The 27142-nt window shown below is 51.2% G+C and overlaps 1 protein-coding gene and 1 pseudogene across 7 annotated transcripts in view; both read right to left on the bottom strand.

Moving 5' to 3' along the window:
* Positions 1-5552: 5552 nt before the first annotated feature.
* Positions 5553-27142, bottom strand: part of DHRS3 (dehydrogenase/reductase 3) — a 54014-nt gene continuing 32424 nt past the window's right edge. For all 7 annotated transcript variants that reach the window (XM_073007832.1, XM_037985020.2, XM_007980498.3 and 4 more), the window contains 5 exons: positions 18750-18893; positions 17513-17632; positions 16939-17177; positions 10628-10753; positions 5553-6068 (listed from right to left, as the gene is read on the bottom strand). In XM_073007832.1, the coding sequence (XP_072863933.1) occupies positions 5984-6068; positions 10628-10753; positions 16939-17177; positions 17513-17632; positions 18750-18893 (714 nt within the window). In that variant the 3' untranslated portion in view covers positions 5553-5983. The remainder of the gene's footprint in view (positions 6069-10627; positions 10754-16938; positions 17178-17512; positions 17633-18749; positions 18894-27142) is intronic.
* On the bottom strand, positions 7593-7694 carry LOC119619521 (U6atac minor spliceosomal RNA; annotated as a pseudogene).

Below are 27142 nucleotides of genomic sequence, written 5' to 3'. Positions count from 1 at the left end.
ATGATCTGAAATTGCAACTTGTATTTAAGAGGGAAGCAGAACATAAAAGTTAGGAAAATTTGCAGCCTGATCATGTGGTAGAAAAGAAAAACCCATTTTTTTGGTGTGTGTGTGGGGGGGTAGATTCAAGGCTGTAGAAATTTGCTTAAGTAAAGAGGAACTGAATGTTAATAGCCAAGATAATGGGGAAAATGCCTCCAGGGCATGTCAGAGACCTTTGCACAGCCCTTCCATCATATGCCTGGAGCCCTAGGAGAGAAAAATGGTTTTGGGGGCCAACCACAGAGCCCTGGTGCTTTGGGACATGATGCCCTGCATCCAGCTGCTCCAGCTCCAGCTGTGGTTACAAGGGGCCAACGTACAGCTTGGGCCATTACTTCAGTGGGTGCAAACCCCAAGCCTTGGCAGCCTTCACGTGATATTGGGCTTATGGGTGTGCAGAGGGCAAGAGTTGAGGCTTGGGAGCCTCCATTTAGATTTCAGAGGATGTATGGAACACCTGGATGTCCAGAGAGAAGTCTGCTGGAGGGGTGAAGCCCTCATGGAGAACCTCTACTATAGTAGTGCAGAGGGGAAATGTGGGGTTGTATCTCCCACACAGAGTCCCCACTGGGGCACTGCCTAGTGGAGCTGTGAGAAGGGGGCCACTGTCCTCCTGACCCCAAAATGGTAGATCCACCAACAGCTTTCACTGTGTGCCTGGAAAAATCATAGGCACTCAACACCAGCCTGTGGAAGCAGCTGTTGGGCCTGTACTCTGCAGAGCCACCAGGGGTGGAGCTGCCCAAGGCCTGGCCTTGGGAGCCTGCTCCTTGTGTCTTTGTGGCCTGGATGTGATACATGGAGTCAAAGGAGATTATTTTGAACCTTTAAGATTTAATGACTGCCCAACTGGGTTTTGGACTTGCGTGGGGTCTGTAGCCCCTTTATTTTGGCCCATTTATCCCCTTTGGAATGGGAGCATTTACCCAATGCCTGTACCTCCATTGTATCATGGAAGTAACTAACTTGTTTTTGATTTACAGGCTCATAAGCAGAAGGGACTTGCTTTGTCTCAGATGAGACTTTGGATTTGGACTTTTGAGTTAATGCTAGAATGAGTTAAGACTTTGGGGGACTGTTGGAAAGGCATAATTGGTTTTGAAATATGAGAAAGACATAAGATTTGGGAGAGGCCAGGGATGGAATTATGTGTTTTGGCTCTGTGTCCCCACCCAAATCTCATGTTGAATTGTAATCCCCTATGTTGGGGGAGGGACCTGGTGGGAGGTGATTGAATCACGAGGGCGGATTTCTCCCTCCCTATTCTTGTGATAGTGGGTAAGTTCTCATGAGCTCTGGTTGTTTAAAAGCATATGGCACTCACCCCTTCTGTCTCTCTCCTGATGGCCATGTGAAGATGTGATTACTTCCCCTTTGCCTCTGCCATGATTCCCAAAGGTAAGGTTCCTGAGGCCTCCCCAGTCATGCTTCCTGTACAGTCTGTGGAACTGTGAGCCAATTAAACCTCTTTTCTTTATAAATTACTCAGTCTTGGCTAGTTCTTTATAGCAGTGTGAGCATGAACTAATACAAGGGACATTTGTCACCTCCTGGCTTTTCCTCAAGTGAGGGGTGCCCATATATAGAAGCCCTCTTCATAGGCATAGACCTCTGGGTTCTTATCACAGACCTGCTTCCCCTGAAAGGCCTCTCCTGAATATCAGAGAAGACCCCTCAGGGTCAGAAGTCTCAGATGTGCTGTGGTGGGTGGGGGTTGCTTCTCACCATAGATGACTCCCTTGTCCACAACCCACAACCATCTTCTTCCCTCTGTGCTGATCAGGACTGGGGCAGCGGGGTTCCTGTATTTGTGACATGGCTCCTTTTTCGATCCCCACTGAACTGGGACGTCTCCAGGGGCAAGGGTTATCTGTCTCGTCAGGCAGTCTCTCCGTGTGATCAGCCCAGGAGCTTTCTGTCACCTTGATCCCTCCCAGACATCAGTTTGGCTCAAGAGGAAGAAAGTCCATTTGTCAAAGCATTCTGTCCCCTGGGAGTGGGGAAGTGGCCACAGACTCAATTCCTGACCATTCACCAGGCCAGATAGCCCACGCCCCTGGAATGGTGCCAGCATGGGGCTTGGATCTGGTGCCTCCCGGGCCGGATCCCTACCTCCAATCTGGTTTTCCTTGGGGATGGGGAGGAACCCTAAGCATGGCAACGAGGTTATTTCCCAGGACCCAAGTCCTCTTCCCAGGGTTGGCCTGCCCCATCCTGCCCCTTGGGGGTTTGGCACTTGTCACTCTTCTTTGCATGGCCAAGCTAAGGACAGAATTAGCTCTCCACTCTCACTCTCAAGGCTCTCTGAGTGCCAAACCATCTGGGAGAGGGACCAGAATGGGGCCTCCTGGGATTCTGCCCGACGCTTTTTCTTTTGGTTCCTCTGGGAAAAGATCCAGAAAAAGACTGAAAGCTCCTGGCTGAGAGGGAGGGGGTGGGGTGGGACCAGGCCCTGCCCTGCTGTCAGAGGTCCCTGGGGCTCTGGGAAGCCAGGGTCCCACTCTGCTAACGCAGTAATTGGTTCTCAGTGCAACTGGGGAGGGCTGGCGGGGCTTGCAACTCCCAGAGTCCAATCAGACTTCAGGGATCCTTGCTGCACTCCTGGCCTGCAGGCTAAATGCAATTTCATGGAAACTTCAGGAGTCAAATCCTCTCCAAAAGGCTGGGCTGGGGCCACACCATGAGGGTCTGCAGCTCAAGGATGGTCAGAAAAATTGGGACTAAGACAAGACCCCTACTTCATCCTCCTCGTTTATCCCTGCCCACTGAGACATGCTTATCCCCAATCTGTTTCCTGGGAGAGCCAGTGAGAGGCATCTGCCCTGTGGGCTCACTTGTGTCTAGACACACTACAGGTGGGGCGACAGGTGGGTGTGGACATTCCAGGAGGACCTCTTTAGCAACCCCCCCATACTTTGGTAACATGTTCTCAAGGACCAAAAAGGAGATAGGTCCTAGCTTGGGGTCTCGTCATTTGTTGTCGCCTGGTACTGTAGTCAGCAAGGGGACTAGGGGGTCAGGCAGAGCTGGTTCTAGATCCCTTGAGCCCAGGAGTTCCAGGTTGCAGTGAGCTATGATTGTGCCACTGCACTCTAGTCTGGACAACAGAGAAACACCCTGTCTTTCTAAAAAAAAAAAAAATCTGGCTCCAGTGCTCACAAGCCCACTAACCTGAGCAAGGGTTTCCCCTGCTGAGTGTCTTCTCACTTATGGAATAGGCTTCATAATACCACTTTTCAAAAGGTTAGTGTGGGCCGGGTGCAGTGGCTCACACCTGTACTCCCAGCTTTCCTTTGGGAAGCCAAGGCAGAAGGATTGCTTGAGCCAGGAATTCCAGACTAGCCTGGGCAACATAGCGAGACCCTATCTTTACAAAAAGTGAGTAAGTGAGCCAGGCATAGTGGCACGTGCCTGTAGTCTCAGCTACTCAGGAGGCTGAGATGGGAGAACTGCTTGAGCCTGGGAGGTGGAGGCTGCAGTGGCCATGATCGTGCCACTGCACTCCAGCCGGGGTAACAGGGTGAGATCCTAAACAAGTGTAGCGTGAGGTAAACACTGAGCGTTGCCTCGTTAGGGCTCTCTTTAGCACTTTCTGTGCCCTCCCAAAAGTCACTATGTCCTTGGGCTTGCAGTTGGAAGCCATCCATCTGCTTCCCTCTGTCCTCAACCTATATTTTAATTTTTGCTCATGATATCTTCTCTGGTGTGGCAGCCTGGTTCAGAACTAGGGACTGCGCCTCCACGCAGGATTGTATTTCCTGCTATGTTAATAGCAGACTCCACCACGTGACCTGCTCTGGCCAATGAAAGGTGAGCACAAGTGACGGTGTTGTTTCCAGGCAGAAACCTCAAGAGCCAGTGCACAGTTCACCAGGTATGTCTACCCTGTGCCACAAGAACATCCTCCCTGAGGCCCCCTGGTCAGCTGGAGTTTCAGAGCGAAGATGACACGGAGCACACCCGTAGCTATTCTTGAAGGACAAGTAGCAATAATAAGGCAGACACCTTCATTGTTGGAAGCCACTGAAACTGGGGCGTCACATTCTGGCTGCTCCACATCAAGGCTGTTGGAAGTCTCCAGCGCAGTCTCGGAGTTGTGTTTTTTTGGTCTTCAGCTGCTGCCAAGTGGCATGGATAATGAACAGTTAAAACGTTATGCCTGGGGACCAGCCTCCATTCTAGGTACTCAATCAAGAGTGGCTACAGGCCGGGCGTGGTAGCTCACACCAGTAATCCCAGCAGTTTGGGAGGCTGAGGGAGGAGGATTGCTTGAGCCTAGGAGTTCAAGACCAGCCTGGACAACAGAGCAAGACCCCTGTCTCTACGAAAAAGAAAAAGAAAACAGTTGGGCGTGGTGGCGTGCACCTGCAGTCCCAGCTACTCTGGAGGCTGAGGTAGAGGATTGTTTGAGCCCGGGAGGTTGAGGCTGCAGTGAGCCATGATTGTGCCACTCCTCTCCACACTCCAGCCTGTGAGACAGAGCGAAATCCCATGTCGAAAAAAAGAAAAAAGAAAAAAAGCATGGCTATAATTATGACTTGGCATTTCTGCACATAGACCAGATTGATGATCACCTGAGCTGTGTCTAATATTCTCTAAGTTGGGAGGGTTCAGCCTGAGGTTTACATGTAGGTTAAGACTTTATGTGACTCTTGGGAAAGCTCCTGGGTTGAGTCAGAGGGCTGTGACCTCCTTCACCTCCCGGGGACCTCGCCTGTTCCCCTCCTGCCTCCCTGGCATCCACCTGCAAGAGCTGTATGAATGGAGTCTACTTGATATGAAACGACATGGCCCATTCCCTTCCCCACTGTCCAAGGTGAGGTTTACTAAGCTTGTGGCAGCAGGAACCGTGCGCTCCGGGGGAAGCAGGGGGCGTCCCTACTAGGTCATTTTGGCCGTGACTTTGCCCCCATTGATGGAACCTGTGCCAATCTCTTCTGCCACTCCAGACCTCCCCCTACCCCTGTGATCAAATGGGACTCGGTCTGTAGCACCCCTCAGCACTGACCTGATGGTGAGGAGTTGTCACTGCATTTCCGGTGACTTATGATCCTTTCCTAACCAGATTATTGGTTTCTTGTACTGGTAGTCTTCTCAGCAACATTCCCCTATCTGCACCACACACACCCTAGGTAGACAGTGGGTGCTCCATAAAGACTGGTTTTGCTGTCCTGAGTTGATGGCCTGGGGGCTGGTGGTGCCATGGCAGGACAGAGGGCATCTCTAGCTGTGGCCAGCTCTCTGCAGACTGGTTCATACAGGTCACACCAGGGAGACAAAGAGGCCTCAACCCATGGCTGCTGGGAGGGGCCTGGTGGAGCAGGCAAGGAACCGGGCACCTGTCTCTGCCTGTAGGCCTGGACTACACTTTCTTTCCTGATTTCGGCCCCCTTCTCTCCACCCTTAGCAGCTGGGGACCTTGAACAGACCAATTATCTCTCAAAGGATGGAGTTTTGTGGTTGGGACTGGCTCCCTCCCAACTGCCCACCAAAGATTTGAACAAAGGAACTCACAAAAGCCATCTCTCTTTATTTTTCATTCTTGCCATTCAACCAGTTTGCGCAAGCTGAGGACGAGTGGGTTTTGGAACGGGAGGCAGAGCATCTGGGGACAGACCCTCCTGGAAATGGTCTAGGCACACTGCTGAGGCTGGTGAGACTTGAGAAGCAATTGAACAATAAACTCTATGGAACTGGAAATGTACAAAAGTGTCAAGGTGGCTGCTGGCTGGCTTCCTGCCTCCCCGTGGGGGTCAGTTACACCCATCAGTCCTGTGCAAAGGTCCTGGGACTGGCCCAGGGGCAGCCAGATTCTTCTCTGGGGACAGGAGCTGTCCTGCTCACCCAGCAGAAGCATGTCAATGGACAGGCGCTCGGGTGTGTGCCCAGGTGCTGTGGCCCCCGAACTCCGTGACTCCTCAAGCATGTCTTCATCCTGTCTTTATGTCCGCCCTTTGAAAGTGTTCATACAGGTGTAGGTTCCTGAGAATTTGTGGATCTCCTCAAGTGCAGCCTGTGGGAGTATGCTGGAGTGGGAGGAAGGAAAGAAAACAGCGATAGTCAGCGATGGTCGGCGGGGCAGGATCCAGGGGCTCGGTCGCTGGTGGCCATGTGAGATGGGGCAGCAGAGGGCTGGTCCCTAAAAGAACTCCCCACCCCTCCAAGCCACACACCAGTTTCTCCCCAAACCCCCACCCTCCCCAGGGGAAGAGCTTTCAAGTAAGTGGATACGCAGCTGTTAAAAAGGCAGCGGGAGGTTGGGCACAGTGGCTCATGCCTGTAATCCAAGCACTTTGGGAGGCCGAGGTGGGCAGATCGCTTGAGCCCAGGAATTCAAGACCAGCCTGGGCAACATGGTAAAACCCTGTCTCTACAAAAATATACAAAAATTAGCTGGGTATGGTGGCATGTGCCTATAGTCCTAGCTACTGGGGAGGCTGAGGTGGGAGGAGGGCTTGAACCCAAGAAGTGGAGGTTGAAGTGAGCTGAGATTGTACTGCTGCATTCCAGCCTGGGTGGCAGAGCCAGACCCTGTCTCAAAAATCCTTTTCAGGCCGGGCGTGGTAGGTCACACCTGTAATCCTGGTACTTTGGGAGGCCAAGGTGGGTGGATCACCTCAGGAGTGCGAGAACAGCCTGGCCAACATGGCAAAACTCCATCTCTACTAAAAATACAAAAAGGCGGGCATAGTGGCGGGCACCTGTAATCCCAGCTACTCAGGAGACTGAGGCAGGAGAATTGCTTGACATGGGAGGTGGAGGTTGCAATGAGCCGAGATCGTGCCATTGCACTCCAGCCTGGGCGACAAGAGTAAAACTCTCTCTCTCTCACACACACACACACACACACACACAAATTCTTTTTAAAATATGTGTTTTAAAAAGGCAAAGAGTGGGTGGTAAGAGCAATTTTTTTTAATTTAAATTTTTTATCTTTTTCCTAGATTCTGAAACAGAGTTCATTTTTTATTTTTCATTTTTGTGGGTACATAGTAGGTATAAATATTTATGGGGTACATGAAATGCTTTGACACAGGCATGCAAATGTATGTAATTACATCAACGTAAATGGGGTATCCATCACCTCAAGCATTTATCTGTTGTGTTACAAATAATGCGACTATGCTTTTAGTTATTTTTATGTTTATGTATTTATTTATTTTTGAGACAGTCTCACTCTGTCGCCCAGGCTGGAGTGCAGTGGCACGATCTGGGCTCACTGCAACCTCTGCCTCCTGGGTTCCAGTGATTTTCCTGCCTCAGCCTCCCGAGCAGCTGGAATTACAGGCATGCGCCACCATGCCTGCCTAATTTCTGTATTTTTAGTAGAGACGGGGTTTTGTCATGTTGGCCAGGCTGGTTTTAAACTCCTGACCTCAGGTGATTCGCCCACCTCGGCCTCCCAAAGTGCTGGGATTTTAGGCGTTAGCCACTGCGCCTAGCCCTTTTAGTTATTTTTAAATGTACAAGTAAATTACTATTAACTATAGTCACCCTGTTGTGCTATCAAAGACTTGTTCTTATTTGGCCTATTTTTTGTACCCATTAAAAACAAATGGTGGTTGGATGCCACTAAGTAGGTGACAATGGCTTAACCTGTGTGTGTTCCTTGTCAAGGGGAGTGCTGACCTTCTCTCCCTTCATACACACACACTTTCAAAACCAAGCTCTTAGCATCCTGGTGCCCACAGGCAGCTCAGAGATTCATCAATCCCAACTGCCCTCGATTCCACAGAGATGATCGTGTGGATCTGAGGAATCAGGTTCGATTTGGGTGTCACATCCTCCGGGGAAGTGTCCTGGGCTCACCCTCAGGCTTCTCCTCGTGCAACCGGGAGCCCTGGCGCTTCCCCAGCAAGTCCTGGTGTAGTCCTTGCCCGTTTACTTGTCAAGCCTGTGGGGGCCTTCATGGCAGGTATTTTATCTCTGGTCCCCCTTGCATGGGCCTGGCACAGAGAGGGCCCTCAGGCTGTCTGGTCACTCAAACCGAAGGGTCCTGGCCCACTCTAAGTACAAGATGAAAAAGTTCACTTCTAGCTGGAGCAATCTGGAAGGCTTCCTGGGGGTGGTGGCATTAGAGTTGAGCCTTGCTTTTTTCTGGGGAAGGTGAGGAGGGATGCAGTTCAGAGAACGGGGAGGTGGGTGGCTCCTCCTTCCTGTTGAAAAGTAGTTGTGGGGAAGGTCGGAAAATAAGGCTGAGGGCTTACTGTGGAGAGTGCTGAGGTTTTCTAGACCAACTTTTCTCTAGAAAGCTCTGGAAGGCTTCTAAGAAGCTCCCCTGAGGTGGAGGGTGGCAGCCTGGCCTCAGTGAGGACCTGAGCCCCTGATCAACTAGGGGCTCCTAGAGACGGCCGAGGAGCATCTCAGACCCAAGGTCAGGATGGACTGAGGGAGGTCAACGTGTGGACTGGATGTCCCTGGGTGCCCCCTTCCCTGTGCCTCTGAAAGGGCTTTGAGTTTGGGGAAGAGAGGGCTGATCGGGCTTGCCCCTCGGTTTCGAGGTTTCTGTGCCCTGAGTGTGTTGGAGCAGCCTCTCAGCTGGGACTCGCCATGTCCCGGCAGCCAGGGCAGAAGTTGGCTCTCCTGGGAGTGCCTGTCGCACGAGAGCAGGGGCCAGCCTGGCACTTGGGGGCTTCCGTTCCTGAAAACGCCTTCCAGGTCAGAGGGGTTCAGTCATGTGGGGCCCAGAGCCCCAGGGGAGCCAAGAGCTCATGGTCACCTGTGGCTCCAGGGACAAGGATCTCCTGCTGTACTAAGAGGCCCAAGAAAACTGAGTGTGGGACTGGGATGGGAAGGGTTTGCTGCACAAAGTCTGGAAAGTTCTAGGGGAATAGAACTAGGCTGCCAGGCAAATTCTAGAGGAGTCTCTCCTTTATAAAGCCTACCTCCCCAAAGTGGTCTGCCCCACTACATCCCACCTGACGGGTACTAAGACGCTTCTGTGAATTCTGAGCCCTTGGCATCAAGATCCCCATGTTCCCTCTAGCAGTAAACTTCCTGAGGGCAGGGGCTATGTCCAATAGGCTCTAGAACAGTGATTCTCAAAGTGAGGTCCAGGAACCCTTGGGGGTACCCGAGATCTCTTCAGGGGTCTGTGAGGTCAAATTGCTTTTTTTTTTTTCTTGAGACGGAGTTTCATTCTTGTTGCCCAGGCTGGAGTACAGTGGCACGATCTCGGCTCACTGCAACCTCCGCCTCCTGGGTTCAAGTGATTTTCCTGCCTCAGCCTCCCAAGTAGATGGGTTTACAGGCACACACCACCACGCCCAGCTAATTTTTTTGCATTTTTAGTACAGACAGGGTTTCTTCATGTTGGTCAGGCTGGTCTCGAACTCCCAACCTCAGGTGATCTGCCTGCCTCGGCCTCCCAAAGTGCTGGGATTACAGGCGTGAGCCACCATGCCTGGCCAAATTCTTTCTGTAATAATACTAAGATGTTATTTGTCTTTTCACTTTCATTCTCTTAGTGAATAGTAGAATTTTCCAGAGGCTATGTGACATATTAGAATCCAATTGTCTTCAATTAAGCCAAACAAAGAGATTTGCGAAGATGTAAAACAATGCCACTCTTGACTACATTTCTTTTGTTTTAGAATACATAACTAGTTGTCATAAAAATATATTTATATTAATGTAATGGGTTCGTTATGGCTATTTATAAATGAATAAACATTATAAACAAATGTATACATCTTTTTTTTTTTTTTTTTTTGAGACAGAGTCTCGCTCTGTCACCCAGGCTGGAGTGCAGTGGCCGGATCTCTGCTCACTGCAAGCTCCGCCTCCCGGGTTCACGCCATTCTCCTGCCTCAGCCTCCCGAGTAGCTGGGACTACAGGCGCCCGCTACCTCGCCCGGCTAGTTTTTTGTATTTTTTTAGTAGAGACGGGGTTTCACCGGGTTAGCCAGGATGGTCTCGATCTCCTGACCTCGTGATCCGCCCGTCTCGGCCTCCCAAAGTGCTGGGATTACAGGCTTGAGCCACCGCGCCCGGCCAACAAATGTATACATCTTATAACATTTTTCTGGCTTTTACTATCTTTCTTTTTTTTTTTTGAAATGGAGTCTAGCTCTGTCGCCCAGGCTGGAGTGCAGTGGAGCGATCTCGGCTCACTGCAAGCTCCGCCTCCTGGGTTCACACCATTCTCCTGCCTGAGACTTCTGAGTAGCTGGGACTACAGGTGCCCGCCACCATGCCCAGTTAATTTCTTTTTGTATTTTTAGTAGAGATGGGGTTTCACCATTTTAGTCAAGATGGTCTCGATCTCCTGACCTCATAATCCACCTGCCTCGGCCTTCCAAAGGGCTGGGATTACAGACATGAGCCACCGCGCCCAGCCCTGGCTTTTAATTTCTAATATAGTAAATAGCAATAGTTACAACTCACATTAACAAAAGCTCTGGGTACCTCCATACTTTTTAAAACTCTCAGGGGCCCTGTGAGTAACAAGTTTGAGAACTGCTGCCCCATGGTAAGTATAGCACATCAACGGCAAATGTGCCACCACTCATGCTCATGCCCGCAGCAGACATGACTAATCGATCACATGTGTACTAACCCAGAGCATTCTCTCCCAGCCCCATACCTTTTCAAGATAACGAGGGCATGCATCGTCCATGGGAGGAGGAGGAGGGCCTGGTTGAGCTGCACAGCTTCCACTGTCCTCCGGGCTACTGTCTCCGGCTTCAGTGGGGGAAAGAGGTTGGGAAACCTGAACACAGGAAGAGACACAGTGGGTTTCTCCTGGAGAGGCATGTGCTTAGCTGGAAGCCTCTATGAGGCTGACATATCTGGATCACCCTTTGGCCTTTCCTGTCTGAGAGACTCGAGGCCTGCTTGGAGTACTCCCTCTACCCCACACTCATCCAGGTGCCACATTTCCTCACTCCTCCAGGTGCACAGGGGTCTCTTCTTGAGTCAAGGACTTCTAGCCCACCCACCGGGGACTCATTCTCCCAAGCCCTCCAAGGGCTCCCAGTGCCCTAGGGCTTGGCCTCGCCACAGCCCTGCACCATCCGGGCCCTGGCTGTCCTTCTGAGTCCTTTTCCCTACACTCTGCTCCTTCAGGACAGGCCCATCTCTGTTCTTGTCACATCACACTCTCGGATCAGGGCTTTTTGCCAGCTCTCTCTGGGAGGCCTGGCTCTCTCTTCCCAGCTCCTCCTTTAGGAGACATCTCAGGCCAGTCCACCCAAAGCAACCTCTGATCTCGTCCCCTGCTAATTTCCTTGACTGCGTTCACCCCACCTAGGAAGGCCTTGCTTGTTGGGGTGTTTCCTTGTCGGTGGCCTGTCTCCCCCATCAGACTGTTGAGTTCCATGAGGGTGGAGGCCTGGTTGGTCCTATTCCCCTGCAACCCCCGCACCCAGCGGAGCGTCTGATATGTAGCAGGAGCTCAGTAAATACTTGAAGGACTGAACACGCGGACAACTTGCTGCTTCCCAAATGTGTCCTGCTCATTCTGTCTGGAGGCAGGGGCTCGGCTAGCGACAGCTTCGGCTCAGCTTGCTGCTTCACTAACTCATTCATTGATTCATTGATTCAAACATTTGCACGGTGCTTTCCATGGGATCTCAAAATGAATGAATGAATGATCGCATAGCAAACGTCAGGGGCCTCTCATGACTATTCAGAAGCATCTGACCCTAGACCCAAACAATGATGATGTTGCCTAACTGCCAGACTCAAGCACAAATTATTCTCCCGATTTACAGATAAGGAAACTGAGGCTCTATTGAGTCAGTAGGGCGTTAAGGATTCAAACCAGTCCAATGCTCTATCACCTTTGCTCACTGCTCTTCCTGCCCCTGCTGGATCTTTAGGTGCAGGGCTCATGTTGCTGGCTCTGACCCCAATCCCACAGAAAGCTTGTGATCCGCTCTGGCACCAGGAAGATTAAGGGTGATGAATCACCTGGGTTTGATGTCATTCCTGAGCAACAGGCAGCCCTTGGACTCCCAGCAGGGGCTTGGCCTCAGAGAGCACATGGATCTTACCCCCTGCCCTGTAATTCCTTTGTCAACATGATGGTGATTCTTTTCTTATTTTTTATTTTTGAGTCCAGGGTCTCACTTTGTTGCCCAGGCTGGAGTGCAGTGACATGATCACAGCTCACTGCAGCCTCGACCTCCCTGGGCTCAAGTGATCCTCCTGTCTCAGCCACCCGAGTAGCTGGGACTACAGGTACACACACTATGCCCAGATAATTTTCATGTTTTTTTGTAGAGATGGGGTTTTGCCATGTTGCCCAGGCTGGCAACTCCTGGGCTGAAGTAATTCCCCTGCCTCAGCCTCCCAGAGCACTGGGATTACTGGTGTGAACCCAGCTACCACGCTTGGCCATGATGGTGATTCTGAGGCCCACAGTCCTGTGGTCAAGAGGGGCCAGTCTCTGCGGTTCTGCAGAGATGAACGTGTTGAGGCACCTCCCTGATACTGGAGTGCTACAGGTGTCGTGGGCAGTCTGGATTCTCTGGCTTCCACCCGTGGCCTGTCCTGTCTCTTGGGAAAGGGAAGGCAGGATGGACAGAACAAAGTCCCTGGGCTTGAGGGGAATCCTTCTTGGTAAGACCTCTGCCAGGGAAGCCGACAGAGGAGGCCTCAAGCACGTCTGTGCACAGGATTTTCTCCTTCCTCTCCACGGTGGGTGGAATGGGGACACGGGGAACTGGCACAGCTCTTAACTCCCATGGAAGCAGTGCAAATTCGTGGAAGAAGCATGCTCAGCTAGCCAGTTCCAAGCTGTGTGGACTTGAGCAGGTAACTCTGCTTCTCTGAGCCTCAGTTCCCTCATCTGTAAAATGGGAATACAAGCTCTCTTGCAGGGTTGCTGTGAGGGCCAAATGCAGCAGTAGTTAAGTGTTTGGTGGCTCCGGTTGGTTCTATGGCTGGAACATCAAAGAGGCTCAATTGGCCAGGTGCGGTGGCTCACGCCTGGAATCCCAGCACTTTGGGAGGACGAGGCAGGTGGATCACTTGAGGCCAGGAGTTCGAGACCAGCCTGGGCAACATGGCGAAACACTGTCTCTACTAAAAATACAAAAATTAGCCGGGCATGGAGGCAGGCGCCTGTAATTCCAGCTACTCGAGAGGTTGAGACACAAGAATTGCTCGAACCTGGGAGGTGTAGGTTGCAGTGAGCCAAGATCACACCACTGCACTCCAGTCTGGGAGACACAGCAAGACTTCATCTCAAAAAAAGAAAAAAGAAAAGAAAAGAAAAAAAGAGGCTCAATAAATAGCAATTTATAAACAACAACATCCACTGACATGGCCAGTCTTACTGGGAAAATCATCCATTTTGTCCTAAACATGTCTTCGCATTTAACCCATTTAACCCTGGGAAGCTGCTAAGCATGGTTGTAGGAGGAAACCGATGCTTCATCCATTTGTTATTCTTTTAGGAAATGGGAGTTGGTAGGTGCCCATCTTCCTTGTACTACTCTTCTGGCCGAGCCCTTGGGGCTTCCCTGCATAACCATAGATCACTAAGATTCACCTAGTGCTCACTACTTCCCACGCATGGCCAGATGATTCACACATGGGAGCTCACCTAACCCATGAAAAGGGAATACTATTATTATTATTATTGTTATTCATTTTTGAGACGGAGTCTTGCTCTGTCACCTAGGCTAGAGTGCAATGGCACAATCTCGGCTCACTGCAACCTCCACCTCCCAGGTTCAAGTGATTCTCCTGCCTCAGCCTCCTGAGTAGCTGGGATTACAGGCATCCACCACCATGCCTGGCTAATTTTTGTATTTTTAGTAGAGACAGGGTTTCACCATGTTGGCCAGGCTGGTCTTGAACTCCTGACCTCAGGTGACCTGCCTGCCTTGGTCTCCCAAAGTGCTGGGATTACTGGCTCACCACCGTGCCCAGCTGGGGATACCATTATTATGAATCCCTTTTTAGAGGTGAGGAAACTGAAGCAGAGAAAAGTCAAGTAACTTGGACAAGGTCACATAGAGCTGGGATTTGACCCCAAGCAGTTTGGGTTCACACTCTGAAAAAATGTGGCAGGAAAACCTTGAATTTCCTTCTTAAAGGAGAGAAAGGAAACTATGCTAGAAGGTGAAATAGACACACAAACTTGATGTCTGCAATGTCCTGCTTGCTCCTGTGCTCAGGACACCCAGTTAGAACTGCAGACTGCCGGCTGGGTGCGGTGGCTCACGCCTGTAATCCCAGCACTTTGGGAGGCCAAGGCGGACGAATCATGAGGTCAGGAGATCGAGACCATGCTGGCTAACACGGTGAAACATTGTCTCTACTAAAAATACAAAAAATTAGCTGGGCATGGTGGCGGGCGCCTGTAGTCCCAGCTACTTGGGAGGCTGAGGCAGGAGAATGGTGTGAACCCGGGAGGCGGAGCTTGCAGTGAGCCGAGATCACGCCACTGCACTCCAGCTTGGGCAACAGAGCAAGACTCCATCTCCAAAAAAAAAAAAGCAAAAAAAGAAGACACTGCAGACTGCCACTGATGCACTACACATTTATTGAGCACCTTCTGTATACTCAGATGAAAAGAAACCAAACCAAAACCCATGGGGGGGAAAAAGCCAACAGAAAACATGAGTAGCCATTAGTCTAGACTCCTCGAAATTCAGAATTGATGACAATTTGCACGCAAACCAGGTAGTCTGCTAGGAAAATTAATAACATGCATTTATGAAGATGTTTATTGTTAGTAAAAATAATAAAAGCAGCAGCTCCTTATTGAGCATCTAGTATCTGGGCTTTGCACTAGATGTGTTACATGTATTATTTCTAATTCCCTGGGCTCAAGCAATCCTCCTGCCTCAGCCTCCCAAAGTACTGGGATTACAGTCATGAGCCACCAAGCCCGGTACTTTGGATTCTCAACAACCAACACTGCACTGGCCCTATTAATAGTAACTAAGGCGGAATGAGTGACTCCCATGTGGCATGCACTACACTAAATGGTCTCATTGAATTCTCCTCATGACCCTTCAATGTCATCCTCATTTTTGGAAGCAGCTGAAGTGTATAATTCAGAAGGTGAAGCACTGTAAGCCAGATTGCAAAAAACCAGGGAGAATAGTATTTGAGTAATTCCCAGTTTTCATTCATCGATGACCTCATGCCCCTACATGACTGCACATCATTAAAGCGCCATTTATTGGGTACTTAAAATGTACCACATACGGTGTTCCCTGCCAGATTCCATTTTGTCCTCACCACAGAACTTATGACGGAGACATTCACGTCACCCCATCTTACAGATCAGCCAGAGCAGTAACTAATGGGACCCAATGTCACAGAGTGCATCACAGCTATGAGGGAGTCACCACCCCAGGTGGCATGAGCTCTAGACCAGTGGCTCCCACTCCCCTTGACTTAACTGGTCTGGAGGGGGAGTGGTGGGACCTCCCTATTGCTTATTTTAAATTGAGCTATGACCAGGCATGGTGGCTCACGCCTGTCATCCCAGCACTTTGGGAGGCCGAGGCGGATGGATCACCTGAGGTCGGGAGTTTGAGACCAGCCTGGCCAACACAGTGAAACCTGTCTCTATTAAAAATACAACAATTAGCTGGGTGCGAGCGCATGCCTGTAATCCTAGCTACTCGGGAGGCTGAGGCAGGAGAATCACTTGAACCCAGGAGGTGCAGGTTGCAGTGAGCCGAGATCGCGCCACTGCACTCCAGCTTGGGCGACAGACCGAGACTCCGTCTCAAAAAAATAAAAAAAATAAAAAAAATAAACAAATAAATTGAGCTATAATTTGCATACAACAAAAGGTATAAATCTTAAGCAGACAGTTTGATTAACTTTCACGTATTTAATGACTGCTGAGATCAAGAAGAGATAATATTTCTGAAAGTCTTGACAGTTCCCTCGGCCTCCCTCCCAGGTTATACCCCCAGCCCTCCAGGGGAAGCCACGGGTCTGACTTCCATCACCCTAACCCAGTTTTGCCTGTTTTGGAACTTCACACAGGTGGAACCAGGCAGAATGCACCCTACGTCTCCAGCTCCCTTCACCCCGCACGATGGCTGTGGAGGTGCGTCTCCCTCTTTTGACCTTTGGGCACATCCCGCTGCATGCCTATAGCTCTGGTAGTTTCGTACAAGCTCCCTGAACCAAGCAGCAGGACCCTCCGCATTGTGGCATCACTGCCTTGCAGACCGAGAACCAGGTAAGACAGCGTCAAGCAGAGGGGAGAGGCTCCTTGGTGACTTTTTGTTTTGAGACAGGGTCTCACTCTGTCTCCCAGGCTGGAGTGCAGTCGCACAATCACAGCTCACTTGCAGCCTCAACTTCCTGGGCTCAAGCAATCGATCCTCCCACCTCAGCCTCCCGAATAGCTGGGTGTGCACCACCATGCTCAGCTAATTTTTTCTTTTTTGTAGACACAGGGTTTCTCCATGTTTCCCGGGCTGGTCTCAAACTGCTGGGCTTAAGCGATCCGCCTGCCTTGGCCTCCCAAAGTAATAGGATTATAGGTATGAGCCACCATGCCTAGCCTGATTTCTTTTTTTTTTGAGATGGAGTCTCACTCAGTCACCCAGTCCGGAGTGCAGTGGCGCGATCTTGGCTCACTGCAAGCTCCACCTTCTGGGTTCACGCCATTCTCCTGCCTCAGCCTCCCAAGTAGCTGGGACTACAGGCGCCCGCCACCACGCCCGGCTAATTTTTTGCATTTTTAGTAGAGACGGGGTTTCACCTTGTTAGCCAGGATGGTCTCGATCGTCTGACATCATGATCCGCCCGCCTCAGCCTCCCAAAGTGCTGGGATTATAGGCGTGAGCCACCGCGCCCGGCCCTAGCCTGATTTTTATATCAGAGCTCTTTCTGCAGTCGGCTGACTGAACATGGCTTGGGGAGGTGGGTGAGAAGGCTGGTTCTGAGGTGGGTCCCCTGCTCACTGACCTGACTCTCATGCCCTGGAACATCTCGGTGCTGGTGTGGAAGGGCAGCACTGTGGTGGCGCTGACTCCCGGACAGTCGAGCAGCCCCAGGGTCAGGCTCTCCATGAAGGCGAAGGCTGACGCTTTGGATGTGCAGTAGTCGATGGCACCGGGGATGGCAGACAGTGCCAGCACGGAGTTGAGGCACACGATGTGGCCGTTCTGCAGCTCCAGCATACGCGGCAGGAAGGCCTTGGTGGTCTGAGGGCGGATGGAGTGTCAGCGTGGAGCAGCCGCAGCTCTGACAACCCCTCCACCTTTCTTTCGGGGAGAACAGCCCACCCTGGACACACACGATGCTCTAGTACCCGAGCTTTCCTGCGAGGGAGAGGGCTGAGGGCTCCCGGCCCCGGGACAATGAGCGCATTTCACAAAGTCTGATGCGTCCTGGAGCTGGTCATTCGTCTTGTCTGGCCACCTCGTTCGTGGACATCCCTGCTGGCCTGAGCCCAAGCCCTGGCAATCATCCCCTCCCCTCCATCTTGCCTGGGCTCCCTGCACACCGGGGGCTGGCTCTGGCCTGGGACAGCCCTTACCCAGAACTGGCCCAGGGTGTTGATGTGTTGGGACTTGAGGAGGGCATCGTCGTCACTGTCCATTAGGCTCTTCCCGTGGACCACGGCGGCATTGTTCACCAGGATGGTGATGTCACCCACCTGCAGGCAAGAGGGGGCCACAGGGCCATGAGGGCAGCCAGCCCAGGGCCAACAATATACGTTTTTTGTTTGTTTATTTGTTTTTGAGATGGAGTCTCACTCTGTTGTCCAGGCTGGAGTGCAGTGGCGCCATCTCAGCTCACTGCCAACTCTGCCTCCTGGGTTCAAGCGATTCTCCTGCCTCTGCCTCCCAAATAGCTGAGATTACAGGCTCCTGCCACCATGCCTGGTTAATTTTTATATTTTTAGTAGAGACGGGATTTCACCATGTTGGCCAGGCTAGTCTTGATCTTCTGACCTCAAGTGATCCGTCTGCCTCAGTTTCCCAAAATGCTGGGATTACAGGTGTGAGCCACCGCACCCGGCCCAGTATACTTTTTTAAAGGGATATGGCCTACTCCTAAGTGAACGAGTAATTTCTGAGTCCATTTATGATGAATCAATTGATGTGTTATTTACCAGTTTTTCTTAGATATTCCTTCCTGCAGGCTACTTCCTGCCAGCCCAGTTCCAGTTATCCTGCATCCACAGAGGCCCAGCAGCCACCCGGCCCCACCACCACCAGCCACAGGGCCTGGGGAAGGGAACTGCCTCTCTGAGCACCAGTCTTGATTTGTGAGATGGGGCTAATGCCACACCAGGACTGTTCTGAGGAGCAGAAATAATTAATGGCACACACTGTACCTGGCACATAGCATATTTATAATAAATGAGGTTACTGTGACATAAAAACAGTTAACATTACCATGTGCCAAACACTCAGGGTGGGTTTCCCTCTCTTGGAGTTCACTGATATATTTAGTCCAAACAGATGACTGGAGTCAGGAGGATTTTCCCAGAGGCCAATGGGACATTTGCCCTGCCACAGTCCTGGAGAGAAACCCACACGGTCTACATTTCCAAGGGAACAACAGATGATTACACCTGTTACGCAATCAACCCTAATCCCTGTCTACGTAACTAGGGCCAGCTTCATGGGAGAGCGCCCAAAGGTGCCCTGGACAAAGCCATTCTGCCATAAGCAGAGCTCTCTTTCAGGCCACATGAGAATGTTCTCTTTGCCCGGAATTAGCCTGTGGTCAGCTGTGTTAGGAACAGACCCTCCCAGGCTACAGACCTTCTCTCGGACAGCCTTGGCCGTCTGGTACACCTCCTCCCGGTTGCCCACATCGCAGATGAAGTAATGGCACTCAGTGCCCATCTGCCGGATCTCCTCTGTCGTCTCCTTCAGGCATTTCTCAGTCCGGCCCCAGATAACAATCTGGAAGAAGAGAATAATAACGCAGAACAAATGGTCATTAAGCCAGCCACAGGGATGCAACAATTGCCGCCAGAAATTCAGTATTTAAAGTGATTTGTCTTGAAACGACTGGCCTCCCTGGTTCCACCCAAAGATAAAGACTACAACATAGATTAATAATATAACTTTTGGCTTTTTCTGAGGCAGGATCTTGTTCTCAGGCTACAGCACAGTAGTGCGATCATATCTCACAGCAACCTCAAACTTCTGGGCTCAAGGGATCCTCCCCCCTCAGCCTCCGGAGTGGCTGGGACCACAGGTGCATGCTACCATACCTGGCTAATTTTTTTAAAAAAATTTTGTAGAGTAGGGGTATTCTTATGTTGCCCAGGCTGGCCTTGAACTTCTGGGTTCAAGCAATCCTCCCACCTCGGCCTCTCAAGTGCTAGAAATTACATGTGCGAGCCACTGCCCCCAGCCAACAATATAACTTTTTAAAGGCATATGATCAACTCTTAAGTGAACCAGTAGTTTCTGAGCCCGTTTCTGATTAGTCTATTGATGTGTATTTAGGAAGTTTTTCTTGTATATTACTTTCAGCAGGCCGCCTCCTACCAGCCCAGTTCATTTCCTGCAAATGTAGAGGCAATAGCAGAGCTCTTTGTGCACCATGTTCCAGAATGCTCTCCATTAGGAATCAGCTGGCTTCACCAATTAGGTCTAGAGCCAGGATTATTAACACCAGCTGGTAGTACAGACAGGACCATTCCAGCCTCAAGGTTCACAGGAGCTAAGCCGAGCCTCCCATCTAGCTGCAGTCACTCCCCTAAGGAAGTTCTGGAAGGGCAGTGACAAGGCTGCCACTGAGAAGGAAGCATGGCCTCACCCGGCAGGTAATAAACATGGACTCATTACGCCAGAAGGTGACCTTGGCAGGACCACTGAGGGTTTGGGCAAATTTATGAATGGCCAGCCCATAAAAGGCTCAGAAGAGAAGCCTGGCTAATTCTTAACATTGACCTAACGGAGGACGACACACCTCCCCACGACGTGTCACTGGGGCCAGTGAGGCCTCTGTTGGTAAAAGGGGCCTGGAGTCGGATGACAGGGGGACCAAGAGCCCTAACTAAGAACCAGTTTCACCAGCACAGAGGGAGGAAGGCAGGGAGCTGAACACCACCCAGAGGACAGAAGCAGAGACAGGAAGAGCCGAAAGGGTTCTTGGGAATTTGTCCGGTGGGTTTCTTTTCTTTTCTTTTCTTTTTTTCTTTTTTTTTCTGTTTTATTTAAGACTATCAATGAAATTCCCCCTTAAAAAAAAAAATCCAACATGGAAACCCCAATGTGTGAAATTAAGAAAAGGAATAAATGATACACCTGACTCCATAATATTTCCTTACTCTAAAGGCTGCTAATGAGAACAAAATGACTGCTTTGGGAAGGCAAATGTTTCAAACTGGGGGGTTATAGATGGAAGCTCCAATCCCATCAGACCCAGATCCAGCTGACTTCTCTATTTTGCTTTGTTACATGGTATAGAGAAAAGTCGCATTGATAAGGAGTTGCCAATGGTAACCATTTCTCCGCTGCTCACCTTGAAATCTCAGAATTGTCACTTAAGCAGAGAGGGCACCAAACAGGCCTAGCTGGTGCCTCTCAGAAATTCCAGTGGTCTCCAATGGAATCGATTTTTTAAATTAGAGTTTTAAAAACTTTCAAAATATTTTACAAAAAAATAAGTGTTCTCTAAAACCCAGTTTGAAAACCCCACTTAGTCTAGCCACTTTATTTTAATTAAGGTCTTGAAATATAGGAAGGGTTTAACAAGTGGGTACCATCAGTTCCTCTCCATGACCATATAAGTCCTTCAGAGGCAGATGGACTACAATTAAACAGGCTCCAAGGGACATTTTCTTGTCTGTTGAGCTAAAAACAGAATGTGTTCCTCCAGGAGAAGCTGGGAGGTTCAGTTCATGGGAAAGAAAAAAGACAAGCATTTGCTCCAGGAAGGCAATTTGGTGTAGGCCTCCTCCACTCCACTGGACCACCCCCCTCGCCTTGTAGCCACTGTCATCCAGGTTTCCTTTCTTCCTCCCTTATCATCCTGTCTATACAGCCACCCATCCATCTATCGGTCCATCTGTCCACTCTCCCATTCACCGGTCCATCCATCCACCCACCATCTACCTACCCCACTCCATCCGTCCATCCATCCATCCATCCATCCATCCATCCATCCATCCATCCCTCCCTCATCTACCCTACTCCATCCATCCATCCGTCCATCCATCCATCCATCCATCCATCCATCCATCCATCCATCCCTCCCTCCCTCATCTACCCTACTCCATCCATCCATCCATCCATCCCTCCCTCCCTCCCTCCCTCATCTACCCTACTCCATCCATCCATCCATCCATCCATCCATCCCTCCCTCCCTCCCTCCCTCCCTCATCTACCCTACTCCATCCATCCATCCATCCATTCATCCCTCCCTCCCTCCCTCCCTCATCTACCCTACTCCATCCATCCATCCATCCATCCATCCATCCATCCATCCCTCCCTCCCTCCCTCCCTCCCTCATCTACCCTACTCCATCCATCCATCCATCCATCCATCCATCCATCCATCCATCTCTCATCTATCCTACTCCATCCATCCATGCATCCATCCATCCACTCACCCACCCCACTCCATCCATCCATCCATTTACTCACCTACTTCTCCATCCATCCATCCATCCATCCATCCATCCATCCATTTACTCACCTACTTCTCCATCCATCCATCCATCCATCCATCCATCCATCCATCCCTCACCCACCCCACTGTACCCACTCACTTACCCAACTCCATCCACCCATCCACTCATCTACCCCATTCCACTAATCTATCCACTCACCTACCCTACTCCATCCATCCATCCACTCATCTACCCCATTCCATTAATTTATCCACTCACCTACCCTACTCCATCCATCCATCCATCCCTCATCTACCCTACTCAATCCATCCATGCATCCATCCATCCATCCACCCATCCACTCACCCACCCCACTCCATCCATCCATCCATGCATTCATCCACTCACCTACTCTACTCCATCCATCCATGCACTCACCCACCCCATTCCATCCATTCACCCATCCATCCATCCATCCATCCCTCCATCCATCTCTCATCTACCCTACTCCATCCACCCATCCATCCACCCATCCACTCACCCACCACCCCACTCCATCCATCCATCCATCCATCCCCTACCCCATTGTACCCACTCACCTATCCAACTCCATCTACCCATCCATTCACCTCCCCCATTTCATTAATCTATCCACTCACCTACCTCACTCCATCCATCCATCCATCCATCCATCCACTCGCCTACCCTACTCCATCCATCCATGCACTCACTCACCCCACTCCATCCATCCATGCACTCACTCACCCCACTCCATCCATCCATCCATCCATCCATCCATCCATCCATCCATCCACCCATCCATCCCTCATCTACCCTACTCCATCTATCCAACCATCCGCTCACCTACCCCACTTCATCCATCTGTGCATCCATCCATCCATTTACTCACCTACCCAACTCCATTCAACTATCCATTCATCCATCCCCCTGCCCACCAGCCCCACTGCACCCATCCATCCATCTGGTTTCTGAGTATGTCAGCCTGAGTGGGAGGTAATCCTTGGTTTCTATTCTTCTGTTCTGGTCCCTGCCTAACCACATCCTACCTCTGGCTCATATGTGTAACAGGACCATGGGGCTTGCACAGTCCCCTGGGGTCTGGCTGAGGCAGGGAGAGGTGTCTCTGGGGGCCCTAAGAATTGCTGGGCAAGTTGACAGAGAGGAAAGCTTAAAGCTGGGGTCTTGTGAGAGGGTATAGGGTTCAGATGTCCGTGGAGACAAGTGGTCAACCCAGCGCTGTCAGCCGGGCTGGAAGATCACCCTGGAGAGGAGGTGGAGCAGGGCTCAGGGAGAAGGAAAGAAGGCTGTGTCCCACTGTCTTCCGTGGGCCAGGAAGCCCCCCAGGCAGGGCCCTAAGACTTGGCTGTTTCCTTTTAAGAGTCTGTTGAGGGCACCCCAGGTGGGCTGGGGAACCGGCCTCACCTTTCCCTGGCAACATGATAGGTTTGCCTTTCTGCCTCCTCAGCCCCACCCCCCAGGCCCCAATTCTATCCCGTTCACATCCCAGTGCCCGGCATAGCACATTATGTTTGTTGAATGAATGAATGAATGACAGTTCAGGCACACAGGTGGATGGGGAAGGGAGGTGGTTTAATGTCTCTAAGCCATTTAGGGCCCCAGAACCTTCCACTCAAGTCCACCTGGGCCAAGAGTCAGGGAAACCTGGCTGCCCCAGAGCATCAGCACCGTCCTGGCTGGGCCTTGGGTGAGGAGCAGCTTTCACAGGGCAAGGCTTCGGTCTCAGACGGAGGTGAGGCTCTGGCTGCTGTGCGCATGCCCTGCTGAGCATTGCTGCGCCAGGCTCTGTGTGTTTTTGTAAGTGGGTTTCTGTAGTGTGTCTCTGTGTGTGTCTGTGTCTGTGTGGGCCTCTAGGAGTGTATCTGTGAGTGTGTCTGTGTGTCTCTACGTGTGTCTGTGGGTGTCTCTCTGTATGAGTGTGTGTGTGTGCATCTGTGTGTCTGAGTGTGTCTCTGTGAGTGTGTGTCTGCGGGTGTCTCTCTGTGTGTCTGTGAGTGTATGTGTGTCTGTGAGTGTATGTGTGTGTGTGTCTGTGTATATGTCTCTGTGTGTCTTTGTGTGTCTCTCTGTATGAGTGTGTGTGTGTGCGAGTGTGTCTCTCTGTGTGAATGTATGTGTGTGCGAATGTGTGTGCCTGTGTGTCTCTGTGTCTCCTTGTGTCTGTGTGTCTCTCTGTGAGTGTATGTGTTTCTGTGTGCGAGTGTGTGTGTCTCTATGTGAGTGTGTCTGTGTGTGTGTGTCTGTGTACCTCTGTGTGTGTCTCTGTGTGTCTGTGTGTCTCTCTGTGTGAGTGTGTATGTCTGTGTGTGTCTGTGTGCGAGTGTGTGTCTGTGTACCTCTCTGTGTGTCTCTGTGTCTGTGTGTGTCTGTGTATGTCTGTGTGAGTGCGTGTGTGTGTCTGTGAGTGTGTCTGTGTATGAGTGTGTGTAATGTGCATGTGTGAGTGTGTAGCCATGTGCTGTTGTGTTTCCTCAGGTCCTTGGTGGATGCTGGGAACCGCAGGGAGGCGGAGCTGGGCACCTTCCATCTTAGGAAATGGTAGCATCTCTGAAGTGCTGGGCTGGCGCCTGAGCGAGCTGAGTGGAGGGAATGGGCCCCTTTCCCTGGTAGGTGCTGCCCCGTGGAGCTGCCCTGGCCACTGTCCCTTCCTGGCTCCTCTTCCCCCTCCAGCTTCCCACCCTGACCCTTCTGGGGAATCTGCTTCACTGACCAGGTAACTGGCAGACACCGCTCTGCAGGCGCGCCCAGGTGGCTCCTGCAGAGTTCCCTGGAGGTGACCCGCGCAGCTGACAGGACAAGGGTCCCACCCAGGGCCAGCATGAGTGTGAGGACTGGGCGGGCGGAGGCGGGCGTCTGAGGGTGTGTGGGGTGGGAGCCTGCAGAGGGACTGATTTCTGAGTCCTTGGAACCCATGCGGCTGCCTCTTAGTGAACTCGGGACAGGCAGCAGCTGGGAAGGCCAGAGGCCTGGAATTCACTCTTAAGTAGGGTTTATAGAATAAGGGTGGCTCCACACCTCCTGGCCTCCCCTCTTCTTCCCTCCCCTCTGGGGCAAATGACGAGCTTCTGTCCCCTTCTCCCTCCTAGTGACTGGTAGTGGGAGGTGGGAAGGGGAGAAAGACCTCTGTCTTCTGGGGTGCTGGGCTGTCCTGCCCTCGCCCAGAGCAGCTCTCACGACGGCTATAGCCGGACAGACTCCTCAGCGGCCCTCTGCGCTGAAGACTGTCATTATCCGTGGTCACCGTGGAGAAAACCGTGGCACAAAGGAGTGAACTAACTCACCCCATGCCACCCACTGTGAAACAGGATTCGAACCCAGAGCCTCAGACCTTTGCAGAGGCACCCCTAAACCCCCAGGCACTGGGGTCGTCTGAGCTTTGAGGATTTCACTCTTCTCATATGCATCCCCGCGCCCCATGTTCATCCCCACCCAGCCGGCCTTCTCCTGCTTTGTCTCCTCCAATGTCCACAACAGCCCCGTCCATCCAGGACCACACGGAGAGCCGGCTATGGGCTGGGGTGGTGATCCAACAGAGAATGAAGCAGATGTGATCCTGCTTCAAGAAACCCACATTCCAGTGGGGGAAGACAGAGAAGGAATCAGAAAACAGTCAGTCACAAATGACAGTAAGTGGGATAAAGAATAAACAAGAAAACCTCATTTGCATCGGGGAATCGACAAAGGTAGCCATATCATACGCATTTTAAAGTTAAGGAAATTGTAGTTCAGAAAGGCTAAGCAACTTGTCTGAGGTCACACAGCAACTGAATAATGGAGCTGGGATTTGAACCAAGGTCATGTCCGGCTCCACAGGCTGTGGGGATTGCACCACCACTCACTGTCCTGTAAGAAGCACATCGTCTCTCTTCAAGGCGTCCTGTGGGGATTAAGCTGGCACCCACTAACTGCTCAGTACCCAATCTCTGCTGGTATTTCCCATGGGGAGGAAAAGCTGAGAAAATCATAGTGCTGCCTCTGATACACCCTCTTCTGCAGACTTTAAAATGATAAGTGTCACGACATGGAAAGATGCTAAGGAGTTGGCCGGGCGCAGTGGCTCAGGCCTGTAATCCAAGCACTTTGGGAGGCTGAGGCCGGCGGATCACAAGGTCAGATCAAGACCACGGTGAAACCCCATCTCTACTAAAAATATAAAAAATTTGCCAGGTGTGGGGGCAGGCGCTTGTAGTTCCAGCTACTCAGGAGGCTGAGGCAGGAGAATGGTGTGAACCCGGAAGGCAGAGCTTGCAGTGAGCCGCGACTGCACCACTGCGCTCCAGCCTGGGTGACACAGGAAGGCTCCATCTCAAAAAAAAAAAAAAAAAAAAAAGCTCAGAAGTCTAATGTTGGGACAAAAGGGGTGCAGTACTATTTGAATAAGATAATCTCAACTCTAAACTTCTTTTTTTTTTTTGAGACAGAGTCTCGCTCTGTTGCCCAGGCCGGAGTGCAGTGGCACAGTCATGACTCACTGCAGCCTCCATTTCCTGGTGATCCTCCTGCCTCAGCCTCCCAAGTAGCTGGGATCAGAGGTGTAAGCCACTACTCCCGGCTAATTTTTATATTTTTTGTAGAGATGGGGTTTTGCCATGCTTCCCAGGCTGGTCTCAAACTCCTGGGGCTCAAGCGATTCTCCTACCTCGGCCTCCCAAAGTGCTGGGATTACAGGAGTAAGCCACCAGGTCAGTGAAAGTCAACAGGCTACACAGAGATGGGTGTCTCGGGCAGGATCACAGCTGACTGTCGTTTGCTTCTTTATATTTGTATAAGCAAAAAATATCTCTAAAGAACAAGTATTGTTATTTATGATCTTAAAAATAGAAAGTGGGGCTGGGTGTGGTGGCTCTGGAGGCTGAGGTGGGAGGATCACTTGAGCCCAGGGGACGGAGGCTGCAGCGAGCCAAGATTGCACCACTGCACTCCAGCCTCGATGATGGAGACAGACCCGGTCTCAAAAAAAACAAAAACCAAAAACCAAAACAAAACAAAAAACAACAGAGGGTGGAGTAAAAGCTTCCCCATGGATCATTCCCCAAATAGATTCTTAACACACAGGTAACTTCACTCAATCCTGTGGGTCCAACCCCTTGTCCCCCAGCCCCCGAGCAGTGCCCTTCAGGGGCCCTCATCCATTGTGAAGTGACTGTCTATTCACATCTCTCTTCCCATTGTTGAGTGACTGAGGGAGGGAGCCTGTCAGGGGATCCACAGCTCCCAGTTTCCACTCGCTCATTACACAGTGCTTTTGGCCCTGCATGTGCTGTCACGGCCATTTGGGGTCTATATCCTGTCACTTAGAGGACAGGGACTAAATCTCTCAAATTCAGGGTTCTCCTGTGTCCCTACCTGGTGCCCAGCCCAGGCTGTTTTTCTCTGTTTCTAATGCCAAGGCTACTTATGGACTCCTATTCAACCTGCAAAACCCTGCTTGAATGCTCCCTCAGTCCTGAGGCCTCCCTGGCTGCTCTTTCCAGCCTCCTCACAACAACAGCGCCACCACTATACAATGGCCGAATCTGTTGAGCAGTTGCCATGGGTCAGACACGG

The sequence above is a fragment of the Chlorocebus sabaeus genome, chromosome 20, assembly GCF_047675955.1.
Source record: "Chlorocebus sabaeus isolate Y175 chromosome 20, mChlSab1.0.hap1, whole genome shotgun sequence".
Classification (NCBI taxonomy): domain Eukaryota; kingdom Metazoa; phylum Chordata; class Mammalia; order Primates; family Cercopithecidae; genus Chlorocebus; species Chlorocebus sabaeus.
The sequence above is the reverse complement of the archived record's forward strand: the minus strand, read 5'-3'. Positions and strand labels throughout refer to the sequence as shown.